This window comes from Astyanax mexicanus, chromosome 3 (assembly GCF_023375975.1).
Source record: "Astyanax mexicanus isolate ESR-SI-001 chromosome 3, AstMex3_surface, whole genome shotgun sequence".
NCBI lineage: Eukaryota > Metazoa > Chordata > Actinopteri > Characiformes > Acestrorhamphidae > Astyanax > Astyanax mexicanus.
Window position 1 is genome coordinate 13,436,494 of NC_064410.1, and position 22,979 is coordinate 13,459,472.

At 39.2% G+C, this 22,979-nt stretch overlaps 1 protein-coding gene across 1 annotated transcript in view; it reads right to left on the reverse strand.

Annotated features, from left to right (window-relative positions):
- Positions 1–22,979, reverse strand: part of LOC103044390 (uncharacterized) — a 29,699-nt gene that overhangs the window by 1,521 nt on the left and 5,199 nt on the right. Inside the window, exons 4-22 of the mRNA XM_049476097.1 lie at positions 21,732–22,118; positions 21,544–21,612; positions 19,429–19,878; positions 18,659–19,045; positions 18,499–18,570; positions 14,889–15,284; positions 14,382–14,771; positions 14,230–14,298; positions 12,887–13,288; positions 12,276–12,764; positions 12,128–12,193; positions 11,487–11,885; positions 9,001–9,417; positions 8,448–8,486; positions 6,864–6,983; positions 6,588–6,772; positions 6,085–6,245; positions 2,225–2,470; positions 1,939–2,101 (exon numbers count right to left, since the gene is read on the reverse strand). Coding sequence (XP_049332054.1) covers positions 1,939–2,101; positions 2,225–2,470; positions 6,085–6,245; positions 6,588–6,772; positions 6,864–6,983; positions 8,448–8,486; positions 9,001–9,417; positions 11,487–11,885; positions 12,128–12,193; positions 12,276–12,764; positions 12,887–13,288; positions 14,230–14,298; positions 14,382–14,771; positions 14,889–15,284; positions 18,499–18,570; positions 18,659–19,045; positions 19,429–19,878; positions 21,544–21,612; positions 21,732–22,118 — 4,907 coding nt within the window. The remainder of the gene's footprint in view (positions 1–1,938; positions 2,102–2,224; positions 2,471–6,084; positions 6,246–6,587; positions 6,773–6,863; positions 6,984–8,447; positions 8,487–9,000; positions 9,418–11,486; positions 11,886–12,127; positions 12,194–12,275; positions 12,765–12,886; positions 13,289–14,229; positions 14,299–14,381; positions 14,772–14,888; positions 15,285–18,498; positions 18,571–18,658; positions 19,046–19,428; positions 19,879–21,543; positions 21,613–21,731; positions 22,119–22,979) is intronic.

Here is a 22,979-nt window from a genome sequence, read left to right on the forward strand (position 1 = left end):
TTAATTCTTGAGCTTCTCTGCACAATGATCCTTTTTTTCTTTCCTTTTTTGCCTGCCACCACCCTCATGACTGGTGTAATGAAATGCTGTTCATAATGTAAAAATGTTTGCAATTGGGTAAATAGTAACATCTGGTTTTGTATAAATACTAAGTGCTGTTAGTGGGGGAGGTGAATAGGTAGACGCAGCGGGGGTTCAGAGTTTGGTCATGTACACCACGTACGACACACATCACGCATCGGAGCCTAAGGGGTTGGAGTGTAAGAGCATATAAGAGGCATAAGGGGCTAGCAAGGGGAAGCCAGATTCTCTGTGTATGCTACGCTGTCTGACTTCAATAAAACTTTGTTACTTGCTTTGATCCAGACTCAGCATTCAGCATTATTCTTCCACTTCAAACCACCATTTTTCCACAACACTGGGAACTCCTCATTCCCATGTCCTGTTTGCAGTGAGAGCGATACCTCAAGCCTCTATACGGAGAATCCATGTTTCATAGTGAAAGACTGTTGTCAGTATGTTGTGGTAAATGCTGCAGTGTGTAAGGAAGTAACAGTTATCTAAGTTATCTGTGCAGCTGTAAATATTAAGCTTAGCCTAAAACAAAATATTGTAAGTAATTTTAATCATGGATGAAGACTATTTCATCATGCATGGCACATCATAGCTTAACAAGAACTGCAGAGGCTGTTCTTAGACTTATTAGACAAATGCTTACCAGAACATGGAAGGGGGAAAAGAGCCTCTTTTTAAAGGTGAAATCCAGTGTGAAATTGACTTTGGGTATAGTGAAATATGATTACATACAATAGTTCTCCAGGTGACACCTCATGTCATGAGAAGTCAACTGACAAGCACAAATGAATAGATAGGATAGGAACCCAGATTGACCTCTGTCCTCAAAATCCCCGTTGCACCAACTCCAGACCAAAACTAATGTGAGTGTTCACTTGACTTATCAGCTGTAGTTTCTTTAATGCTCATCAGTGGACTTATCATGAAATTTCAAGATGGCAGGATGTCTTTTTTTAAAGTTAAATATCAGGGCTCTCAGAATTCTACCAATGAAGTATGGAGTTAATCTCCCTGGATGTGGACATAAGGGAACTATCTGTCGACAATTGAGTAAAATAAAATGCAATGGCTGGAGACGCCGAACGACCCCACAGCTGACTCAGAAAAACCTAGACTGCAGTATGCCAAAAAGCAAGCCAAAATCCTTCTGGGAAAACGTCTTGTGGACAGATGAGACCAAGATAGACCTTGGTTAAACAGTTCACAGAAAACGGAATGAGGCATATAAAGAAAACAACACAGTGCCTACAGTCAAAGATGGTAAAGATTCAAATATGTTTTTGGGTTGTTTTGCATCCTCTGGCACTGGGTACTTTGACTGTGTGAAATACATTATGAATCTGAAGGTTACCAAAGGATTTTCGGTTGCAATGTAGGGCCCAGTGTCAGAAAGTAGGGTTTGTGTCCTAGGTCATGGTTCTTCGACCAGGACAATGAGCCCAAACATACTTCTAAAAGCACCCAGAGATGAATGGAAACAAATCGCCGGAAAGTGGGCAGCAATAAGTCAGGATCTAAATCCCAATGAACTTCTGTAGAGAGATATTAAAATTGCTGTTGGGAAAAGGCACGCTTCAAATATGAGAGACCTGGAGGAGTTTGCAAAAGGAGATTGGTCCAAAATTCCAGTTGAGGGGTGTATAAAACTTGATGGTTGTAGGAAGTAACGGATTTCAATATTTTTTTTAAAGGGAGTGCAATCAAATATTAAGCTGAGGATGCCAATAATTTTGTCTTCCAAGAATTTTGTCAACCATGGCTGCATCTAAATCAAATTAATTTTACTTTTTGTGTAGTTTGGAATCCTACTTTCTATTTAGCATATTACTGTGTGACAGGATGACGGAAGGTACTAAATCTCACCTTTGCACAGTTGTTGTTTTGCAGAAGGCAAAGGTAAATGGAGCAATGAAGGAAAACCTTCTGGTAGTTCCCGTTAAAGGCAAACATCTTGAAGGAGAAAAGGCCAGTAGTGGAGACACCATTCTGAAGAACTTCCACTGTCTTATCTGCTGAATTAGGACATCTGAGGATCACAATGTAAATTACATTTAGAACACAGTTTGTAGGCACACTGATGAAGTGGTGTGTGGGCTGTGTGTATATGTTTGAGTAAACAGAAACAAGAAAATTAAAGTAAAACTCTGACCTGTTAGTGATGAGATCCCAGCGGACAGCATGGTGCTGGTCCCTCTCAGGAGTGGCCCAACATGAGTCTATCACTGTGGCAATCTGACGACTGTCCACCCCCTGAACAAACACTCCCACATAGATCCTCTCGTCCACCACTATCTTCACACTGCCGTTGTAAGGTTGGGAGAGGGCAGCATCCTGATAGGGAACGATTCTGACCTGGTACATCCCCTGACCATCTGGAAGGTTCTTGTGCACTACGCTATATAAAACATCAAAGCACAAACATATACAAATATTATGAATAAGTACATTCCTAATAATACTTCCAAATACATAATACATATAATACATACAGTCCTCTCCAAAGGAATTAGAGGTCAATTTCTTTATTTCTGCTGTAGACTGACAACATTTTCATCACATTAAAAGAGACAAAACATTAACATTTCAGCTTTTATTTTCAGTGACTTCTAAGGTTGTGTTACTGCCCAGGTGTGTCCTGTTACATATAAATGCACAGTCTGCACAAGCAGACCTCAAATCTGAAACTGAACATTTGCCATCCAGCAGTGTTTATTGTTTGAATAATTAGATGAGTAACAAGGAAAAACAAGCAAACCATTTGGAATATCCTGAAGAAGAAATTTGTCACTGCACTGAAAAAAATGATACTTTGGACCAACTTAAAAAAATTACTCTAATTTGTTACAGCTAAATTTATTAATTTTTCTCAAATTATATTTATAATTCGGTTGAAATTTCATATTTTAATTCAAATTCAATTAAAAAAATATTTTTAACCAAAGAAAAAAAATACTTCCCAACAAATTAAAAAGATCCTTTACTCCAAGGGCCAAATATTGCTATTTTACTTTGTTACAACTTACTTTTTTAATTTAGAGAAAACCAATATTTATTATTAAATTTAAGTACAAGTGTAGCCCTGCTCAAATTAAAAAAATTGATGTCCATTTGTTGCATCTAAACTATTTGACTTCACTCAATCTAAATAAAGTCAATTGTTACAACCTGATTATTTTATTTTGACATAAACCATATTACTTCACTCGACCCAATATTAATTATTCACCTTGATCCAAGTTAAATTCTTTACATTTCAGTTTCGGAACCAAACTAATACATTTAAATTGAACCGAACTTAAAAAAAAAAACATGGCAGCATATTCAGAAGTTCCAAAAGTTACTGTGGCGTGGAAGAGGACGGATAACCAGCGAGATTCGTTTCAGTGCTCTCTTGCTCTTTTTATTTTGCTCTGAGGAGGACACTAAGAGCTGGATTTACATGGGATTCCACTTTTGAAAGTGAAACTAACTACAGCTCCAACGCAGCTAACCCCACTCCCACACACAGAAAACACACAAAGGGTGAGGCACTTACACAAAACAACCACATAACTGATAACTACATGAATAATACTAGAACAGTGATAATAAAACATGACATGAAACTCTGGGATAAACAGTAACATAAACACGCAGAAAAACACCCACTTCCCCCGACAGGGTGAGCTCCCATAATTCCTTCCGCCCCCCCTCCAGTCCCGACGCCACAATACCATAAGCATGCGTTGCTATCTCGCGAGCGCGTTCAGGCACTTTCTCCCTCTCTCATTCTCTCTCTCGCGAGCGCGTTCAGGCACTTTCTCCCTCTCTAATTCTCTCTCTCGCGAGCGCGTTCAGGCACTTTCTCCCTCTCTCCCTCAGTGCTCTGAAGCACTTCTCTACAACTTCTCCCGTGCTCCACAGTGCGCATGCGCAATTCATGTTCGATTCAAATTAAAAATATTACATCCTTATCTCTTTTCTTCGAGTATGATTTCAGTGGAACCAAAACATTTGGTTTATTTCCTTCAGATTTGTAATTAATTTAGTCTGAATCAAAATTGACACATCAAAATTCAAAAAGGTTGAGTTTCACAATAAAGTCAATAATTGTACTATGTGTTCAATCATATTTATTAGCTTGAATGAACAGCTCCATGCTTCACTTTTTACAGTGTACTTGCTCTTACAGCCTACAACACTGCATGCAGGCATTCCGCCATTATATAAAACTTCCCTCTGTAGCTAAGATCACAATGATGGTGAGGGAGGCCACGCCCTTTACGTGTAACAATGGTGACGGGAACCAATGGGAAGAATGTAAGACTGACTGACAGAAAAACTCCAGGAGGAGTGATCTGATGGGGTCATTACCTCTGAAATGAAGTAAGAATTTTATTTGAGTTTAATTATTTATTTTAAGTTGTTTAATAGGGACTGGTTTTGCTTTCAGGCAAACTGAGAAAAACAAGTTTGAACCAGAAATCATAATTTTTCATTAGACCAACATAAAAATACACTTTAAATCAATGACATGGTTGGCACACTTTTTTCAGTGTGGTGTACTAAGAAACAGGTGCTGAACAGTGCTGTAAAGAAAGACTGGAAAACAATTGTTTGCAATAATCTCCTGAGAGCAGAAATGAAGGTATCACAGTCTAATATTTGCAGATGACGGTATGAACGAAAGCACTACCCTAAGCACTAATCAGTAAGAAGAATAGGGTGGCCAGGCTGTAATTTGCTAAGAAGTAGAGAGACAAGCCTATGGACTGATTTTAGAATGATGAGTCTATGTGATGGAAAGGCTAAAGTTTGGAGAAAGAAAGGATCTGCTCATGACCCCAAACATACCAGCTCATTTGTGAAACACAATGGAGGTTGTGACATGGCTTGGGTTTGCATGGCTTCTATTGGGACGGGCTTATTTATCTTCATTAATGTACAATGAAATTTAAAGAAAGATGCAACCTAACTTATTGGGAGTTCCTTCACCATGCAGCAAGATAATGACCCAATAAACAGTGCCAACACAACAAAGGAGTGAAACAGAGGCAGGAAGTGAAAGGTTTTAGATCCTCCTTAAACGTACAACTCTACAGAGCATTCATTTTACATGCTAAAGAAGAGACTGATGGAATTAAGCCCAAAACAAGCAATAGCTGAAAGAGGCTGACGTGAGCAGCACAGAGCCTGCATAGAGCCTGCACAGAGCATGACAAAGGAAGAAAACAATTTAGTGTTGTCAGTGGGTCTGGAAGCTGTCATGATAGAGCAGATCTCAGACATGCACAGATGCAAATCAAAATATACTTTATTAAATAAAGTTTGCAGATAGCTTGGGTCACACCAGTGAACGTTCGCTGGTGCTGACTGATTAGCTGGTTCTGGTTAGCTAAACCAGTTTTAAATAGCTCTACATCTGCTATCTGGTTAGTGAAAATCGAAATATACTTTATTAACACACAAAACTAGGGCAGATGAACAGTCCAGAGGTCAAAACACGGCAAGATAATATTCCAAGAGCAGGCAAAAATCAAGGTTGGTAATACAAAGCAAGATCAAAACATGATAGTGACACAGACAATGGAAAAACACATTGTACGAGGATTAACTGTCAATACTCATCAAGGACTAAAAGCAAATGAGCCCCTTTTATGGGGCTAGTATTCAGGTGACCTGTTTCCTGGAAGTATCATGTCCTGTGTCATGTGATTGGGGTTGGGTGTGATGTCAGTGTGTGGTGCATTCTGGGCAATGTAGTTCAGACAGTAATGGGTTCAGACAGAAGGTGCTATCTTCTTAACTTTGCACCAGATCCAGATGGAAATACCTGGAAATAAAAGCTGATATGTTTGGTGTTTGTCTCATATTCATCATTTAATTTTAACCCCAAATGGTTTTAGTCAACAGCAAAAATAAAAATAAATTTGCCTCACTGTTAACAATACAGTAAAAAAAGCATTCATCAGTTCAAACTAGTAGGATATCAGTGCTGATTTATAAGAGCCCAGGAAGCAGCTCCCCTACCTCTGCAGAGGGGTCAATTCGGTGTCCATGGAGAGTGTCTGGCTGATCTGATAAATGCAGGAGAACTGCAGTTCTAGATATTTCTTTCTGTGGATGGGTCCTCCTCCTGAGTCTGCTCCCCCCTGGATAGTGTTCTCATAGATGAAGTGGGTTCCGTTGGCCTGTGGATACGGTAACTTGAGTGCAACCGCTTGGTCTAATCCACGCTTACTTAAATTGAGCATTGTTAAACTAAACAAAAAAAAAAATCACAGCATCTAGACAACATTCTAGGCAAGCCACATCATAATTTTAGAAAGTACTGAAAAACTGAAGTTTCTGAAAATTCTGCAAAACTGTGAGGCAAGGGAGTGCATTCATCACGCTCTGAAGTTCTGCTGCTGGCAGTGACATTGGCAATTTTGCATGCCTAGAAGGAAGAATGGATCTGCAGGCTTATGCTTAAAGTGTCACTAAGCATAAATAAAATGTTAAAAAGTCTACATGGATATTATTTACTGTACCATGAGACTGGTGCCACAGATATGGTCATCGTTATTAAAATGGAAGACCAGTCTGCCGTTCTGGATTGTCCCTGTGCAGTTGGGGTCGCTCAGGTGCAGGAGGTCAGCAGAGAAACCAGCTTCAAAGAGCTGACAGCGGGACAGAGACATGGTGCCAGAGCTGCTCTCACACTCTTCTTTGGAGTCTGAAATAAAGAAAGAACAGTGAAAGGCGAAACAGGCATTTAAAGGGCACTGAACATCTGTAGATGCCCACATCTTAAAATGTCTTCATACCATAAGAGTCGTTGCCTGGTCTGGGATTGTTCTCATTACAGAAGCAGCCATAGACCCCATTGCTCTCCCCACACCACTCGTCTGCAGTGCAGTTCAGCTCCTTACAGGGGTCCACCATTGCTGAAGAAAGACGAAAAGAAGTAAAACACAGTAAACACTTACAACACAGCATAATGAATCAGTAAATTGTTCACGAACCTTTTCACATGAATTTAAATAAGAGAGATCTAATAATATTTATGACTAGCAACCTGTCAAAGACTGACATTATTTATCAGTTTGCTTCAAGCTGATGCTTTGGAATTATAAAAAAAGCAAAGAATCTGAAGCACTTTGACCAGAACCAAAATGTAACAGCTGTATCAGCTGTATCAGCTGCCCACTGCCCAGTTCATGCCAACAGCCTCTGTGCTCCCTCTCCATTACTTATTACCTTACATTGAAATTTATACAAACTCCAACAATGAATTTTGTAACTGCTTCCACTGCTATTGTAGCAATTCGCCTAAATATGTTAGACCTATATAGATGTGTAATGAATTTTTTACATGCATTAATAAGTTGTCTGACCAGAGGAGGATGGGTCCCCCTTATATATTAGCTATATATATGATGGTACATGTGATAGTACAAGGTAGCTCCCAGTGTATTTCCTCCTCAAGCTCTGAGGGAGTTTTAAAGCCTCAATTGTCACTCAATTGTGTTTCTGTGTTGTATGTTGAATATTTTGTCTGATTCTCTGTCCTGCAATGTTCTCTGCAACAACATCAGTTGTAAAAAGCACTATATAAAAAAACATTTTATTTGATTAATGTTCTAGACCATTAGGTTAGAACAGCTCTAAAACATCAGGCAGGTATTGCAGGGTGTTTCTGCTATGCAGTGGTCCAAGCCCACCAAAAGTGACCCTAAAAAGGACAACTGGTGAACCAGCAACAAGGTCATGGCAGCCCATTACTCATGGAGCACATCACAATTTTCATGGGCAGGGCTTAAAGAATTTGGTACCAGATACCACAGGACACATTCAGAGGTCTTGTAGAATCCATGCTTTGTTTATTTGTTTGCTGGCATGAGATGAACAGTATAAGGCATGTGGTTGTCTTGTGAAAGTTGGTAGGTGATACAAAGGTTTTTTGTAGAAAAATGTGTATATTGGTTTATACAACACAAGACACTAAATCTGAACTTTAATAAGTAAAAATGTTCTCTTTATTGTTTTTAAAGCTAAAGATTTTGTCTCCCCCCTTCTTTGTTTTCCCTTTGTTTATTTTGTTGTTTATTTTTTTCATTTTCAAAGGTCACCCCGCCCTTTTTGCCAATAATTTTGCTTATATGATTATGTCTCTATTATATGCACAATGACCACAGAAACTATAACACTGTATAGACACTAAATAAGTTGAATTAGTACTACAAAGAGGGGGATGGTGGCGGTAAAAAGAGAAAATGTTCAGAATGCATTGTTGATGTGGTCCTGTATGTATTTATTATATTACAATCTGCGGTCAGTATCCCAAAAGAATTCAATCTTATCAAATAAGAAACCAACTAACTAAAGATGTCAGAAAAAAATCTATTTACCTGTAGTGGGGGCCTCAGTCATAGTAATATGTGCAACATCTGTAATGGAACAATTTTAAAGTTAAAATCCGCATTACATCTTTCTCCAGACCCTGTAATACATGTTGCATTAAATCAGCGATTATGTTTTACTGCTGCTTAAAAGATGGAGAAATCTTTGTTATTAGTTGGATGCACTGTGTTTTTTGGTAAGCTCCTTCAGAGAGCAATTTGAATCTCTAAGAGATTAATATTACTGTGACTCGATCACAAAAATGACGAAACACAAGTGATTTGTTACTTATGTTCTTAAAAATGTGTTGGCTGTTCAGAAGGAGATTTTCTCACACTGTATAATAAATAATCATTTGTGAATGTTGAGTTTAGTTAACCTCATTACATCAGATGCACACAAAGATACCAGTGAAGATCATGTCATTAATAAAGAGAAAGAAGTTAATTAATCTCTTGCCTGCAGAAAGTCCTACAGAAAAAGGTTAAATAAGGAAATAAAAATTTGAAAGAAAAATTATGACAGTATAATAATAATAATAATCATCATCATCATATTTACCTGCACAATATGCTGATGAGCAGGTGACTGGACTGACAAACTCATATACATAATAATTTCCTGGACAAGCTTTCACTTGAATGGGGTAAGATTTAAAATAGCAGCAGTCACCGTACCAGCTCCCACAGACCTGCCGACTGACCACTCCATCTTCCAGTCGAGGATGAGAACCATTCAGCCAGAGAGGGATATCAGTGCCACACATGCCCTGATTAACACATGACTCTGGCATCCGGATGTTATTGCCGTGATACAGAAGACGATACCAGCCATTCCAGCTTGTGTAGCTGTCGCACCATGCGTACCACCACCAATAGTAATAGTCATAGTTCCGGTCTGCATTGTTTGTGGCTCTCCAGGACTGGTCCAGAACATTGTAGTTATCACAGGGGTCAGTGTTTGGGTAATCGTAAGCCACTGTCAAAAAAAACATAAAATTGTACTTTTAAAAATGTTCCTGCTCTATGAAAACAATGATTAGGTGTTTGTAAATCAGAAGACATCTTAACATGAGACATGATGAGAACTTAATACCAGCTCAAGTTGCTAATATAGGGTGACCAGATTTGGGTCCTGAATTTCTGTGATATAACAGCTCAATTCTAATTCTTTAGGTTAAAGGTGCTTCCTCCTTTAAACAGCTATAACAGCTATAAGCTACAAACAGGGCTGCTTTATGAATTCATGCAACGCAACTATGTCTTAAAAGCATTTGACACTGTTTTACTCTTATTCAGTGTGGGCATACCTTTTGCTAATATTACTTTTATATTTTTAACACTTTTTACGTTATTTCACTTGTTTTAGTGCTTTTTAAAACATGCTGATCCACAGCATAGAGGCTACAAAACTACACTATGCAGCCTTTCAACACACCTTTAACCTAAATATCTAAAATAAAATGATGTAGCCTAAAATATACACTTTCTGCTCATCCAGCACTTCTCATTCTTGACCGTTTGCTGTTTTATCAGTCATTGCTCATCATTCTCATGTAATAGAGCTAACTTTACCTCCATCACCCTGTGTAATCCTAACTTTACTAACGTTACTACCTGCTACACATTTCTGCTCAGTCTGTCCCTCGTTTCCTCCCTCAAAAGCCTGCCGGTCTGCTGCTGCTGCTCAACACTGAACGTACCCCGCAGAGAAAGGGTGTAGAACCGGCGGACACACATGTGCTTTGGCTTGTAAACACTCGGGGGTACACTGGCAAGCCCACGATTTCTTCTTCAGACACACAACGCAAAGTAGATAGATTTGAGGAGAAGGGCGTGACTAATTTGCGATACAGAGAAACCTGGAATGGAGTGGAATGGAACGGCGTGGCAATTCTAATCACAATGCACTGTCCTTTGGGCAGTCAAACAAAATCCCGGACCATTTTGAAATTCCCCCCGGACATTTTTTTAGGTCTCAAAAGTAGGACATGTCCGGGAAAAAGAGGACGTCTGGTCACCCTAGTTAATACAAAATAACTACTGCCATACATGTTCAGTGTCAAAGTGTTCTGTCACGCTTTTGGCTTCTCTCTCTGCCACTGTTTAATCAATACACTTCCCACAGTCTCCTACAACCAATCATAAACTGTTTTCCCTTTTATATAGTGCTTTTTAAAACTAATGTTGTTTTCCCTTTTCTTATCACCAGATTATTAATCAACATCAACTGTTTTTAATCACACCTATTCGTATTCTTGTTTGGTTTTCTGGTTGTTTGGTTTCTTGGTTGCAACTGAATGCTCATTGCTATCTTACACCCTTCCAATAGTCTTTTTTATGCCTGGCACCTGCCTCATTTAAATAGCAATGGAGTTTAAGGAATATATTTCCACTGATGGGCATGGTTGGTTTGGAAGTAAGGTGTGTTCAGGGAAAATATCTGGCATATTTCTATCTTGGCAACAAAAAAAAACACAGGTGTACCACTGACTAATTAAAACCCTGACCACACTCAACCATCAGCACATGCACATCCCCACTCATTACACATACACATGGAAGTGCCGCAGCAATTAACATTGTCTGTAAATGACCCGCTTACGCAGTGTGAACGAGCAGGTCAGTTTTCTCTGCTGAGACACACAAAAGCCTTGCGCCGCTAAAATACCAATCTGCCGAAGTCAGAGCACACTTGGCTCTTAAATGGAATGGCAAGTGACACTCTGATTGCTTTATTTCACCTTACGCCCAAAACACACCCATGATTAATTAAGATAATTATTACATGCCTTTTGTGAGTTTCGACCCGTGTATTTTTTGTGTCCTTACAATGCCAAACACACACTGAAACACCATAGATCAAGCTACACACTGCACGGTTGATGGCCTGCCTATACACTAGATTGCTAAAAGTTTATCTGGCTTTTTCCTTGTGTTATCTCTGTCTAGTTTGGTTGGTACATACTGTGATCTGGTTTACATCTAGCAGTTTACCTTTTTATCCTTTGCTTTTAAAATAAAAATAGAGCGATATCATTAATGTACCTGCGCAGTATGTTGGCATTACATAGGACACATCTGGCCTGGCGAGTTTGTAGACATAGTAATGTCCTGGACAGGCCTTCACTTGGATTGGTTTGGATTGGGACACTGAATTGCAGTTGGTATCAGAGAACGCCAGAACACTTCGTGTAACAATGCCATCCTGTTCTCGTGGGTGAGAGCCACCAAGCACCAGTGGAGTGTGACCACCACATTTTCTGTAGCTCACACATCCCTCAGATATCTGAGCATTTCTTCCTTGAAGATAAAACCGGTACCATCCGTCCCACTCAACAGTGGTGTCGTCATGACCAGTGTAGGAATAGTATATGTTCCTCCAGTCTTCATTGAGAACAGTGTGGTTGTAACAGGGGTCAAAGTTAGAATCATAAGGTGATGGAGCTGCGGAAGCAATGTAAGATTCAATTAAATTAGATTTCTGTTTGGGAGCATTTATTTTATAGTATTAGCAGTAGAGCTCTGAATGTAGATGAACTAGTAATATTCAAATGGACTCAATCAGGCACATCCACAGAAGCAACAATGTTTTAATTACTTGAGCCTGTGTTCATGAATGTTAAAAATAAAAATAAAAAAATAAGTTGAATGGTAAAATCTTTATTGAATAAAACCTTTAAACCTACTGATTGTTATACTGGATTCATTGCCTGTAGTCACTGTAGTTTGGATCGGGGTTATGCTGCTGGCATCTGAGCAGAGACAATTAAGTGGTAGAATGTTAATATTATCATATAAATCAGAGTTTCATTCAGTAAAAAAGCAATGTTGTACCTGTACAGTATGCCATGGGACTCCAGTAGTAGTTATGGTAGTAGTAGGTGTCATAGTTGTAGTAGTAGTAGTAGTAGTTGTAGTAATAGTAGTAGTAGTAGTAGTAGTAGTAGTTGTTGTAGGAATCCTTCGGATCGGTAAGCTGGTAAACATAGTAGTTGCCAGGGCAAGCCTTCACTTGAATTGCATGAAAACCAAAGTGACAGCAGCTTGATCCGATGTTTCCACAGACCTGGCGAGCAACCACCCCATCCTCAATCTGAGGGTGAGCACCATTGAGCCACAGAGTGTAATATGACCCACATCTGTATGTAGAAACACAGCTCTCTGCCATATGGATATTCATTCCATAATAGAAAAGCCGGTACCAGCCATTCCAGTTGAAGCTACTGTCATAAATATCCAATCCAGTGGCATTACTGGCTCTCCAGGGTTGGTCGAGAGAGGTGTAGTTAGTACAAGGGTCATAACTGGAGATACTGAAACTAACTGTCATGGAAACAGAAAGCGAATAATAAATAAAACTGTCAAATTAAATTAAAGACATGTCTGACTACAGTAAGTAACACATACTGAATGTAACAGAAAAAAAGGGAAATAAGAGATATTACCTGCACAGTAAGTTGGTATGGGGATCGAAACATCCGGTGTGAGAAGTTCATAGACGTAGTATTGTCCTGGACAGGCTTTGACTTGGATTGAGTTGGATCTGTAGTATTTGCACTGGTCACCACGTGACCCATAGATTTCTCGGGTCACAATTCCATCCTGAAGTCGTGGGTGAGAGCCGTTAAGCAGAAGTGGAGTGTAACCACCGCATGCCATGTAGTTTGAACACCACTCTGGAAGCTGAGCACTGTTACCATGGAGATAGAGGCGATACCAGCCGCTCCATTCCACAAGAGTGTCGTCATGACTGTTGTAGCCATAGAAATTCTGAGTAGATCTCCACTCATCATTAAGAGAAGTGTAGTTCTCACAGGGGTCAAAACTGTACTCTGTGGTAAAATTAGCTGCAGAAATAGAAATTATTTCAGTTTTCCCAAACCTCACAAATAGCACAGATCATTTCAGAGATAACTAACATGACCTGTCTTTCCAGCACTTAATAAATAATACTGTGGGATTATTTAGCACTTGAGTCTAAATTAAATCTTCTCATTTTATTTATAGTTTATTTGTTCAAAAGCCAAAAACAATCTGATGTCAGTCCTAATGTTGTCAGTCTGCCTGCTCAAGACTGTACTTTACAACAAAGACTCCATTTCCCAGCATGCTCACTTACCAGACTTCCCTGATCACGTGACCCTACGGCGTTCAAACTCGCCGAGCTTCTGATTGCTCACACCTGGATTGCCTTGTATAAATACCCCCCCTCTTTCCCTTGTGCCCTAGCCGGGTATTGAATCTAGCGTGCTAGCTCTTGTACAAAGTGTTTCTTTTGATCGTTCGTACTTGTTGCGACTCCTATTTGTGTTTTTTGACCTTTGTCTTGCCTTGCCCTTTTTACCATTGCCGTTTGTTTACCATTGCCAACATATTCTTGTATTTAGACTACCCCTTTTTGCCTTGACCTCTGCCTGTTTGGATTTACCGTGTATGACCCTTCTGCCTTCTTACTCTGGTATGTTGTTTGTTATCGTTGTCATTTTGATACTGACCCTGCCTGTCTCAGACTATCCCTGTGTTAATAAATTGTTTAATTGGTATCTGCGTCTGTCCTTGGATTGGCCCGTTGGACATGGTTGATTAAACTGATGCTGCTCTACTGTATCACACTTGAAACAGTAAGCATTTAAATTTAAATTAAATTAAATATATTATTAAACACAAAAACAACAACTTTTTGTCCCTGAACCATCAATGACCTTTCACCTGCATCACTTATTTTATTCTAAATTTATGTATGAGCTATAAAATTAATAAAGATGGTTGAGTTTCCATAAACACTCACTGTTCATGCTGAAATCTTCAGGAGTGACTGGCATTGCTGGAGCTGATGTTGGTGTTATGTAGCTGCCATCTGAAAAGAATAAGAAGTAGAAGTTTTAACACAATGAACACAATGGTGAAATATCAGAAAGGTTTTTTTTTTAAGATGTATACCTGTACAGTAGGCCATGTTGCAGTAATCTGGCCGGACGAGCTCATAGACATAGTAGTTTCCTGGGCATGCCTTGACTTGAATGGTTGTAGTTCTGAAGTAATAGCAGTCATATCCTGTATTTCCACAGACCTGACGAGTGACCACTCCATCCTCTATCTGAGGGTGAGGACCGTTGAGCCACAGAGTGTAATAAGTGCCACATCTGTTCACATCAACACAGCTCTCCGGCATACGAGTGTTCATCCCATGACTGAACAGTCGATACCAGCCGTTCCAGTTAAAGTAGTAATGGTCACAAATATTCAGGTTAGTCTCATTACTGGATCTCCAGGGTTGATCCAGAGCAGTGTAGGTATTACATGGATCAAAACTGGGGTGGTTAACAGTTACTGTTGGTAGAAATAATTCACTATTTATTTATTTCATTTTAATAAAAATATGCACTTTAACACTATTTTAAATGTGATTTAATTTATTGTTCTCATGGAGTAAAAATCATTAAGTACCTGCACAGTATGAAGGCATTGGGACTGATACATCAGGCTTCACTAATTTATAGACGTAGTAATTTCCTGGGCAGGCTTTGACTTGGACTGAATTGGATCTGTAGGCTGTGCACTGACTTCCACTGGACCCATAGACTTCTCTGATGACGATACCATCCTGAACCTGAGGGTGAGCACCACCAAGTGCAAGTGGAGTGTAACCCCCACAAGTCATGTAGCTCACACACCACTCAGGCATCTGAGCGCTCGCTCCCTGAAGGAAGAGCCGATACCAGCCATTCCATTCAACAATCGTATCATCATGACCAGTGTCATAGCGCTTAGTGCTCCTCCAGTACTCATCAAGGACGTTGTAGTTATCACAGGGGTCAAACATGGAGCTGGTGACATTGCCTGCTGTAGAAAATATACATTCCCTTAATTTTCTTCATATATCCTCACTTTCTAATGAAAAACCAGTATCTCCATTTTTGTCAATATTTAGTTTAGTACATAATTTGAATATACAAACTGTCCCTTACACTGTGTCAACATACAAACTGAAATAAACTCTTTTTACATTTACTTCTATTGAAATTTGAGAAGGTTTTTTCTCTCTCCTGTAAAGCTTAGATACATGTTTTTCGTTGGACAGTAACGATTTGCTCTCACATTTATTACTAAACTCTATGTAGCTGGTAGGACCAAGGGCTGTGCCTAATAATACAGACACAGATTTAGTGGTGTTAAAAGGTTCAACATTTGTCTCATCCATCCACAGAATATTGGGGATCATCAAGGTGTTTTCTGGCAAAATTGAGACGCTGCTGTTCTGAAGCGTCTCCGGGGCAAAGTTGTTTACAAATCTCACCTCCATTCACAGCTAAGAGCAGCAGAAGCAGCTAAATGATGAAAATTAATCAACAGTGGTCTACCGAGGACAGCAGCAAAAGTTTTAAAAGGAGCTCGGGTCCGCCATGTTGTTTTCAAATTGCCCCCCCGACTTTTGTTTACGCCCACATTTACATATGTAGTGAGTGACTCCTTGAAGCAGTGAAAACACGGGCCGGTTGTTGAAAGGTTCGCAGGAACCGGCTCCGGGTCAGGCTCAGGCACCAGCACTTTGTTGGAGGTAATAGTCGCCATTTGTGGTTCCCTGGAGCCCCAAAACTTTAGAACGGCTTTATAACCTTTTCCAGACCAATAGATCTCAACTACTTTCTACCTCATTTGTCCCAAATTTCTTTTGATGTTGGCTGGATGTCTGGCTTTTGAGTATCTTTTGGTCTACTTCACTTTGTCAGTCTGGTTCTATTTAAGTAATTTCTTGATGGAAAACAGGTCTGGCAGTAATCAGGTCTGGGTGTGGCTGGAGAAAAAAACGTAGTTAAATAATGTTCTAACTGTATTTCTGCATGTAAACAGGAATTGAGCAAGCCATTGATGGTGCGACACTGACTGTGCTGTAAGTCGTATGTGGCCTTTCTTATATGTCTGTACAGCTCTTTCTCCTGCTCCATTTTAAGCAGGATGCTAATGTGGCATGAGAACATGACAGACTCCATTATTCTTGAGAAATTGCAAAGGGGTTTCTAAGGAGGGTTTTCTGCTATTGTCAGCTATATGGGCAAAACTTCCAACCACTTTGAAAAGACATCTACTACCAGCAGGTAGTGCTGCCTGTTGATTTCATTATCCGTTCCCACAGTGTTGTAGCCCATGACCATGGATGAAGAGCTGCTGCAGGTCTGTTTAGTGTGATCTCACATGCTTTGAACTGACTAACATATATCTTAAGCTCCTGATCTAATCCAGGCTACCACAGGGAACTTTGCTCTAATGCCTTTATCCATGTTCTTCATCCAGGATGGCCATAACGCACATCTGACAGCAGCCATTGCCTAAACTTCGGTGAAATGATAACCCTTGACCCACAGAGAACACATTCCTGGTCTTTTTCTTTCTTGTATAGAATGGTTTTAATTCTGTATTTGGCACAAACGTTGGCCATTCAGACAATATCAGGTCCAGGACGTTGAGAGGAGTGGGTTATACCTCTTCTACTATATCTTTGGCAAAGAGTCATCTACATGAGAAACAAAGAACACTACTCAGCTGTGCTGTCATTTGTGTAATGTTTATACGAGAGATGTGACAAGGCGTCTGCACTGGAATGATCACTGGAACTTCTGTACTGAATGTCAGTCATATGCCAATAGGCGAACTCTTATAGGCGAACTGCAGATTTGGCCTCTAGTATGGTCAAAAGAGGCTTCTGATTGGTCAGAAGCATGTATTTCCTTCATACAGGTATTTATGGAATGTCTTGACTCTATGCTCAATGCTTCTTTTTCAAGTTGAGCATATTTCTCACTTGATGAAGAAGTTCTTGGTGCGAAAGCAATAAATTGTTCTTATCTGGATTAAAGCACCATATGGACTTGCATCACATGCAAGCCTGAGAGGCTTCACTATATCATAGTGTGTAATTACTACACAGAATGTAGTTCTTAAACACTTACTGAAATCCGTCTTTAAAAAATGCCATATTTTCTTCGTTGAGAAGTGTAAATAATCTTAATCCTCACCCATTTCTCTGTTTGCTGTGAACATTTGAGTTTTGTCCCTTTTCTGTTTGTTTTTACACCCCTTTTTCAAATGCCAGACATTCAGTTGGCTGATGATTATCTTTACTACATAGATTTTTTTTTCATCTTAGTGCATTGCTTTCCTCTTGAATCATCTCGCTGGCTGTGACATGAACTTTGACCTTTCCTGTGTTGTCGTCTGTTGCTTATAGTATTGAATAATTTGTTCACTGCTTTGTTTCTCAGCATGTTCTTTAATATCATGTGTGTCTTGTAGGCTAAGTCAAGTGCAAGTGCAATGTCTGAAATGTTCTGAAAGTCAAGTCTTTTCAGAAAAAAGTCACTTCTGATATCTTTACCCTGAGAGGCCCTAGACAAACGGATGCCTCCAATCTTCTTTTTTTTTATTTTTTTTTTTTTATTCTGGAACTCTTCCAGTATACACAATTTATTTCAGTTACTTTAGCCAATACTTTTAATTATCCCTCTTCCAACAGAATCTTTAGCTTTCATATCCTGTTTTTAGTTGCAATACTCACCACCAGATGGGGATCTTGCACTTTCTTTGAGCAGAGAAATTGTGAGCCATTTCAGCAGTTTCTTCCTTTTGTTTTGTGTTTTGTAAAGGAAACCAGGAGAAGTCTTGCATGCAGTTGGAGTTTGCGCACTAAAGTCTCAAATATTTCTCATTGTCACCACTGTATTATTTGTACTTGGAAGAGGCACAATCTATTGCATTACATGAAGTACATATGCCATGCTGCTCACCTCTATATCTCTCTCTCTTTCTCTCTCTCTCTCTCTCTCTCTCTCACTCTCTCTCAGGTTGTGTGCATTCTAAACTGCAAGGTCGAACCATTTATTTGGAACTGAGTCGCCTCATGGAGCCAGCCTCATTCTGACAGTTTGTTCAAGAATAGACACACCAGTAACTAGAGGTCACTTTGTACTAGCCAACCGGAAAAACACCCATATTAGATATTTTGCATACATTTCCTGTTCCATACATTCATACTAGGATCTAATCATTTATGGCAACTTACCCAGGGTCATGTTAGGTTGTGCACTGCTGGCCACAGTTGTTGGAGCAGGAGTTTGAGTTATGGTGTTGACATCTAAACCATGGAAAAGATATGACAATGCGATGATATTTACATACAAGAACAATGTGTTGAATATATTTCTGTATATTAAATTTAGTACCTGTGCAGTAGGCCATATTGCAGGTCATGGGACTCAAAAGCTCATAGACGTAGTAATTTCCTGGACATGCTTTTACTCTAATTGGGTTGGATTTGAAGTTACAGCAGTCATATCCTGAATTTCCACAAACCTGTCGAGTGACGACTCCATCCTCTATCTCAGGATGAGGATCTTTGAGCCACAGAGTGTAATAAGTACCACATCTGTTCACATCAACACAGCTCTCTGACATACGGATGTTCATCCCATAATAGAACAGCCGGTACCAGCCATTCCAGTTGAAGTTTCTGTCACAAATTCCCATTCCACTTCCAGTGTTGGCTCTCCAGGGTTGATCCAGGGAGACATAGTTACTGCAGGGGTCGTAACTGGGAGTGTTTAAAATAACTGTAGTGCAAATAAAGGGGTAAATTGCAGTTTTAACAATTTTATTTCCATAATAATAATAAAAATTGAATAAAGTGTAACACTTTACAGTAAGGGTATATTATTTAACAGCGCTTATAATCAGTATCATATTTTGGTAAAGTTCTATATATAAATAATATCTTAACAATGTTCACTACTGTTGTACTGTTATTTGTGACCCTTATTATAAAGTTTTAGCGAAATCCTTTAAAAACTTTGTACATATTGATTAATCACTTTAGAACTGTGTTCTATTTTGCTCTCTTTCAAATGGTATAGTATTTAGTCTAGTGGAATCTGACTCTACTAACACCATCCAGCCAACATAAAATTAAAACTTTGACACTGTAAAAATACTGTACCTGCAGTGTATATGGGTGCGGGTATGGACACATCTGGCCTGACGAGTTTGTAGACATAGTAATGTCCTGGACAGGCTTTCACTTGAATTGGGTTGGATCTGTAGTAATTGCACTGGTCACTGTAGTATCCATAGTTGTATGGGCCATTGATTTCTCGGCTTACAATTCCGTCTTTTATTAGAGGATGGGAGCCACCAAGCAGTAGTGGGATGTAACCACCAGAGGTCATGTAGTACACGCACCACTCAGGAATCTGTGCATTCTCACCCTGAAGATACAGTCGATACCAGCCGTCCCATTCAGTAGTGGTGTCATCATGACTACTGTAGAAGCTGGAATAACCCCAAGTGTAGTATCCATAGCCGTAGTAACTGTACATTGTTCTCCAGACATCATCAAGAACAGTGTAGTTGTCACAGGGGTCAAAGGTGGCGGTGGATGGACTGGTTGCTGTGGAAACATTAATAATTCCACCAGAAGTACTCATTAAACATCCCAAGAGAAATACTGCAGCATGCAGCATCTGTTTTAGGCTGAAATGTATAATGCTTAAGAAACACATTTTAATTTCAGACAAAAACAACCTAAATAAATATAAAAAGCAGTTTTTAAATTATAGTTTCATTTATTAAGGGAAAACATATTTGCCCCCTAAAACTAATTTCTTTGTTGTGCTAACCTTGGGGACATTCAAGCTTTACTGATAACTGGCAATGAGTCTTTCACAGCACTAATGAGGCAGGTATACTCTTTATTCACCTACATCTATCAAAACAAGGCTGTGGGGGACAGAAGCAGCAATGTACCACAGGGTACTAGCAATGCTGCCTTACTGCTGCGTTCCCAAATGCACTTCTTCAAAAAGAAAGAAATTCCATAGTAAACCTTCCATAGTTTCCCCAAAGATCCCGTACTTCACTGTGAATGATTCACAAACTCAGTAGATATCACAATTTCAATTTAAGATGTGTGTTACTCTGCAAGCTAGCTAGCTAAGGCTAGCCATATTAATATTACCCAGCCAGCCAATCCAACCAGATGCACGTTAGCAGAGAGACGGCAAGCTATCTAAACCCAGTTCTCCAGTTATGAGCATAATTTAGCCTGAACTGGTTATTTTCTTGATTTAACATCAAAATGAGGGGGGGGGGTGGGGCTTAGCTTGACTATATTTGGCATTTAACGGTCATGATAGCATTTGTTTATGTCTGATTTGATATAACAGATTAACTTGGAGATAAAAGTAATTTCGGAGCACTTTATAAAAGTGTTTCTTTAAGACACTGGTTGAAAAGTGAAAGTTTGAAGAAGGATGATGTGCCCACGTTATTTGCCTGGATAGATAGTTCAGTGAAGCCTGTAATGAGGACTGTAGTTAGACAAGGTAGGCCTATTATTCTACAGCCAGTAAGTTAGTTTGTAACTGTTTTCAATACAGCAAACAAAGGTGATTACCTAGCTACCTTCCATGTCCTGCACATAACCTCAATCCAGTTGCTTTAGTCTTTTAGTAAAACAGCTTGCCGAATTCTGCATTTATTTGCTGCCCATTTTTTGACTGTTTTCACTGTTCCACACAGGTGCTGCCATTTAAACTGAGAATATTCTGCTGGGTCCCTCACTGCTTCGGAAGTTCTGTTTCAGAAACATACCCCCAAGCCTCGCTTCAACATGGGCGCGGAGAGAACAAGGTGCATTAAGGAGCAGTAAATTCACTCCGCTGAAGTCCAGAGTTATAAAGGAGTCTCAGTGAAGTTTCTCCAGTACTAAGCAGCATTAGCATTAGCTGCTAACGGCAGCGCTAGCTATTTTCCATTCAGAGGTGAGTATATAGGAATGTACCCTGTGTGTTTAAAGTGTTAAAACAAGGTAAATAGTAATGTAGTCTATTTACAGTATTTATTGTTATTTTATTATTATTGCTATTATTATTATTATTATTATTATTATTATTATTATTATTATTATTATTATTATTATTATTAGCATTAGTAGTAGTTATATGATTACTACTACTCCCCATATGTATATGTAAATGCATTTACAAAACTTTGTTGTAAGGACAAATATTTAGCTTCAAAAATATACTTTGTTGTGTTCATGTGCAATTCTTACTTGGAAAATCAACAGACTCTGTGTTGAGGGGCATCGCTGTAGAAGTGGTCATGTTTAATGTACTCGTATCTGCAGAAATCAAAGTTTCAAAGCATTTTGGGTAAAAGGTTTAAATGGAAGGGAAATACTCCAAAAAATTAGACAAAAAATAAAACCATGAACATAATAGTTGAGAGTAAAGAGCGTACCTGTACAGTATGCAGCACTGCAGAACGTTGGCTTGACAAGTTCATAGATGTAGAAGTTTCCTGGGCAGGCTTTCACTCGTATTGTGGTGGAACTGAAGTAACAGCAGTCAAATCCTACATTTCCACAGACCTGGCGAGTGACCACTCCATCCTCTATGTCAGGATGAGGCCCGTTGAGCCACAGAGTGTAATAAGTGCCACATCTGTATGCAGGAACACAGCTCTCTGACATGCGGACATTCATCCCATAATAGAGCAGACGGTACCATCCATCCCAGTCAAAGTAATGATCACAAAATCCTGATCCAGCTGCATTACTGGATCTCCAGGGTTGGTCCAGATCAGTGTAGTTGTTGCAAGGATCATAATCAAGCACACTGAAATCAGCTGAGAGAAAAGGGCATTGAGAAAACACTTTTCTTGCTAATAGATTATTTATTCCTAACATCCACAGACACATACAGTATGTGCTCTTTCTTAGTACTGGTGCAGAAAACATATATGAGTGTAAAAACCTGAGATGAAACATACTGTTCATTGACCAGCAGCCTTTAAAGCTTCAGTCACTAGTTCAAGTTTTCAAATGACTTTCTGAAGACACTAAAGATTATTTTATATTTAGATTTAATGTAATTTGGAGCAGCTGGGTCCCTGACCTCACACAGTGTACATGTAGCCTACATTCAGCACTGTTCTGTTTGTAGCATCAGCTTGAGGAAAGGTTTATTACATTACATTAATTAAACCAACTCCAAATAATAGCTGTTTTGTGGTGGTCATGTAGGGTCAGGACTATAAAAGAACAGGATGAGAGGAAAATAATAGAGTATACAGAGAAGTGTTAGAACTACAAATTGTAGTACATGATCAGTTGAGCTGGAAAGATGGATAGTGTTTAAAGAAAAAATAGGGTGGTCATAATATTCTGACCGAATGGCAGTAACTTTCAGTTCTGTGGCTATAGCCCGATTAAATCTGGGCATATATCCAAATCCAGATAAAAGAGTGCTTTCATTTCTTTGTTGTGACCAGAGTCTAACACAAACTGATGATTGAATTACAATAGTAACTATGCTCTGGGTGCAGCAGACAGACAGGTTCTCTTTTGTTTTTTATCTAAACATACACTCACATTCCTGTTCCAAAGCAATGTTCCAACTTCACACTGATGCTAATCTGATGCATTGATGCTTAAAGACTCATAAAATTCCTATGATGTTCTTGAGGGTAAATCAAAAAATCTGATCA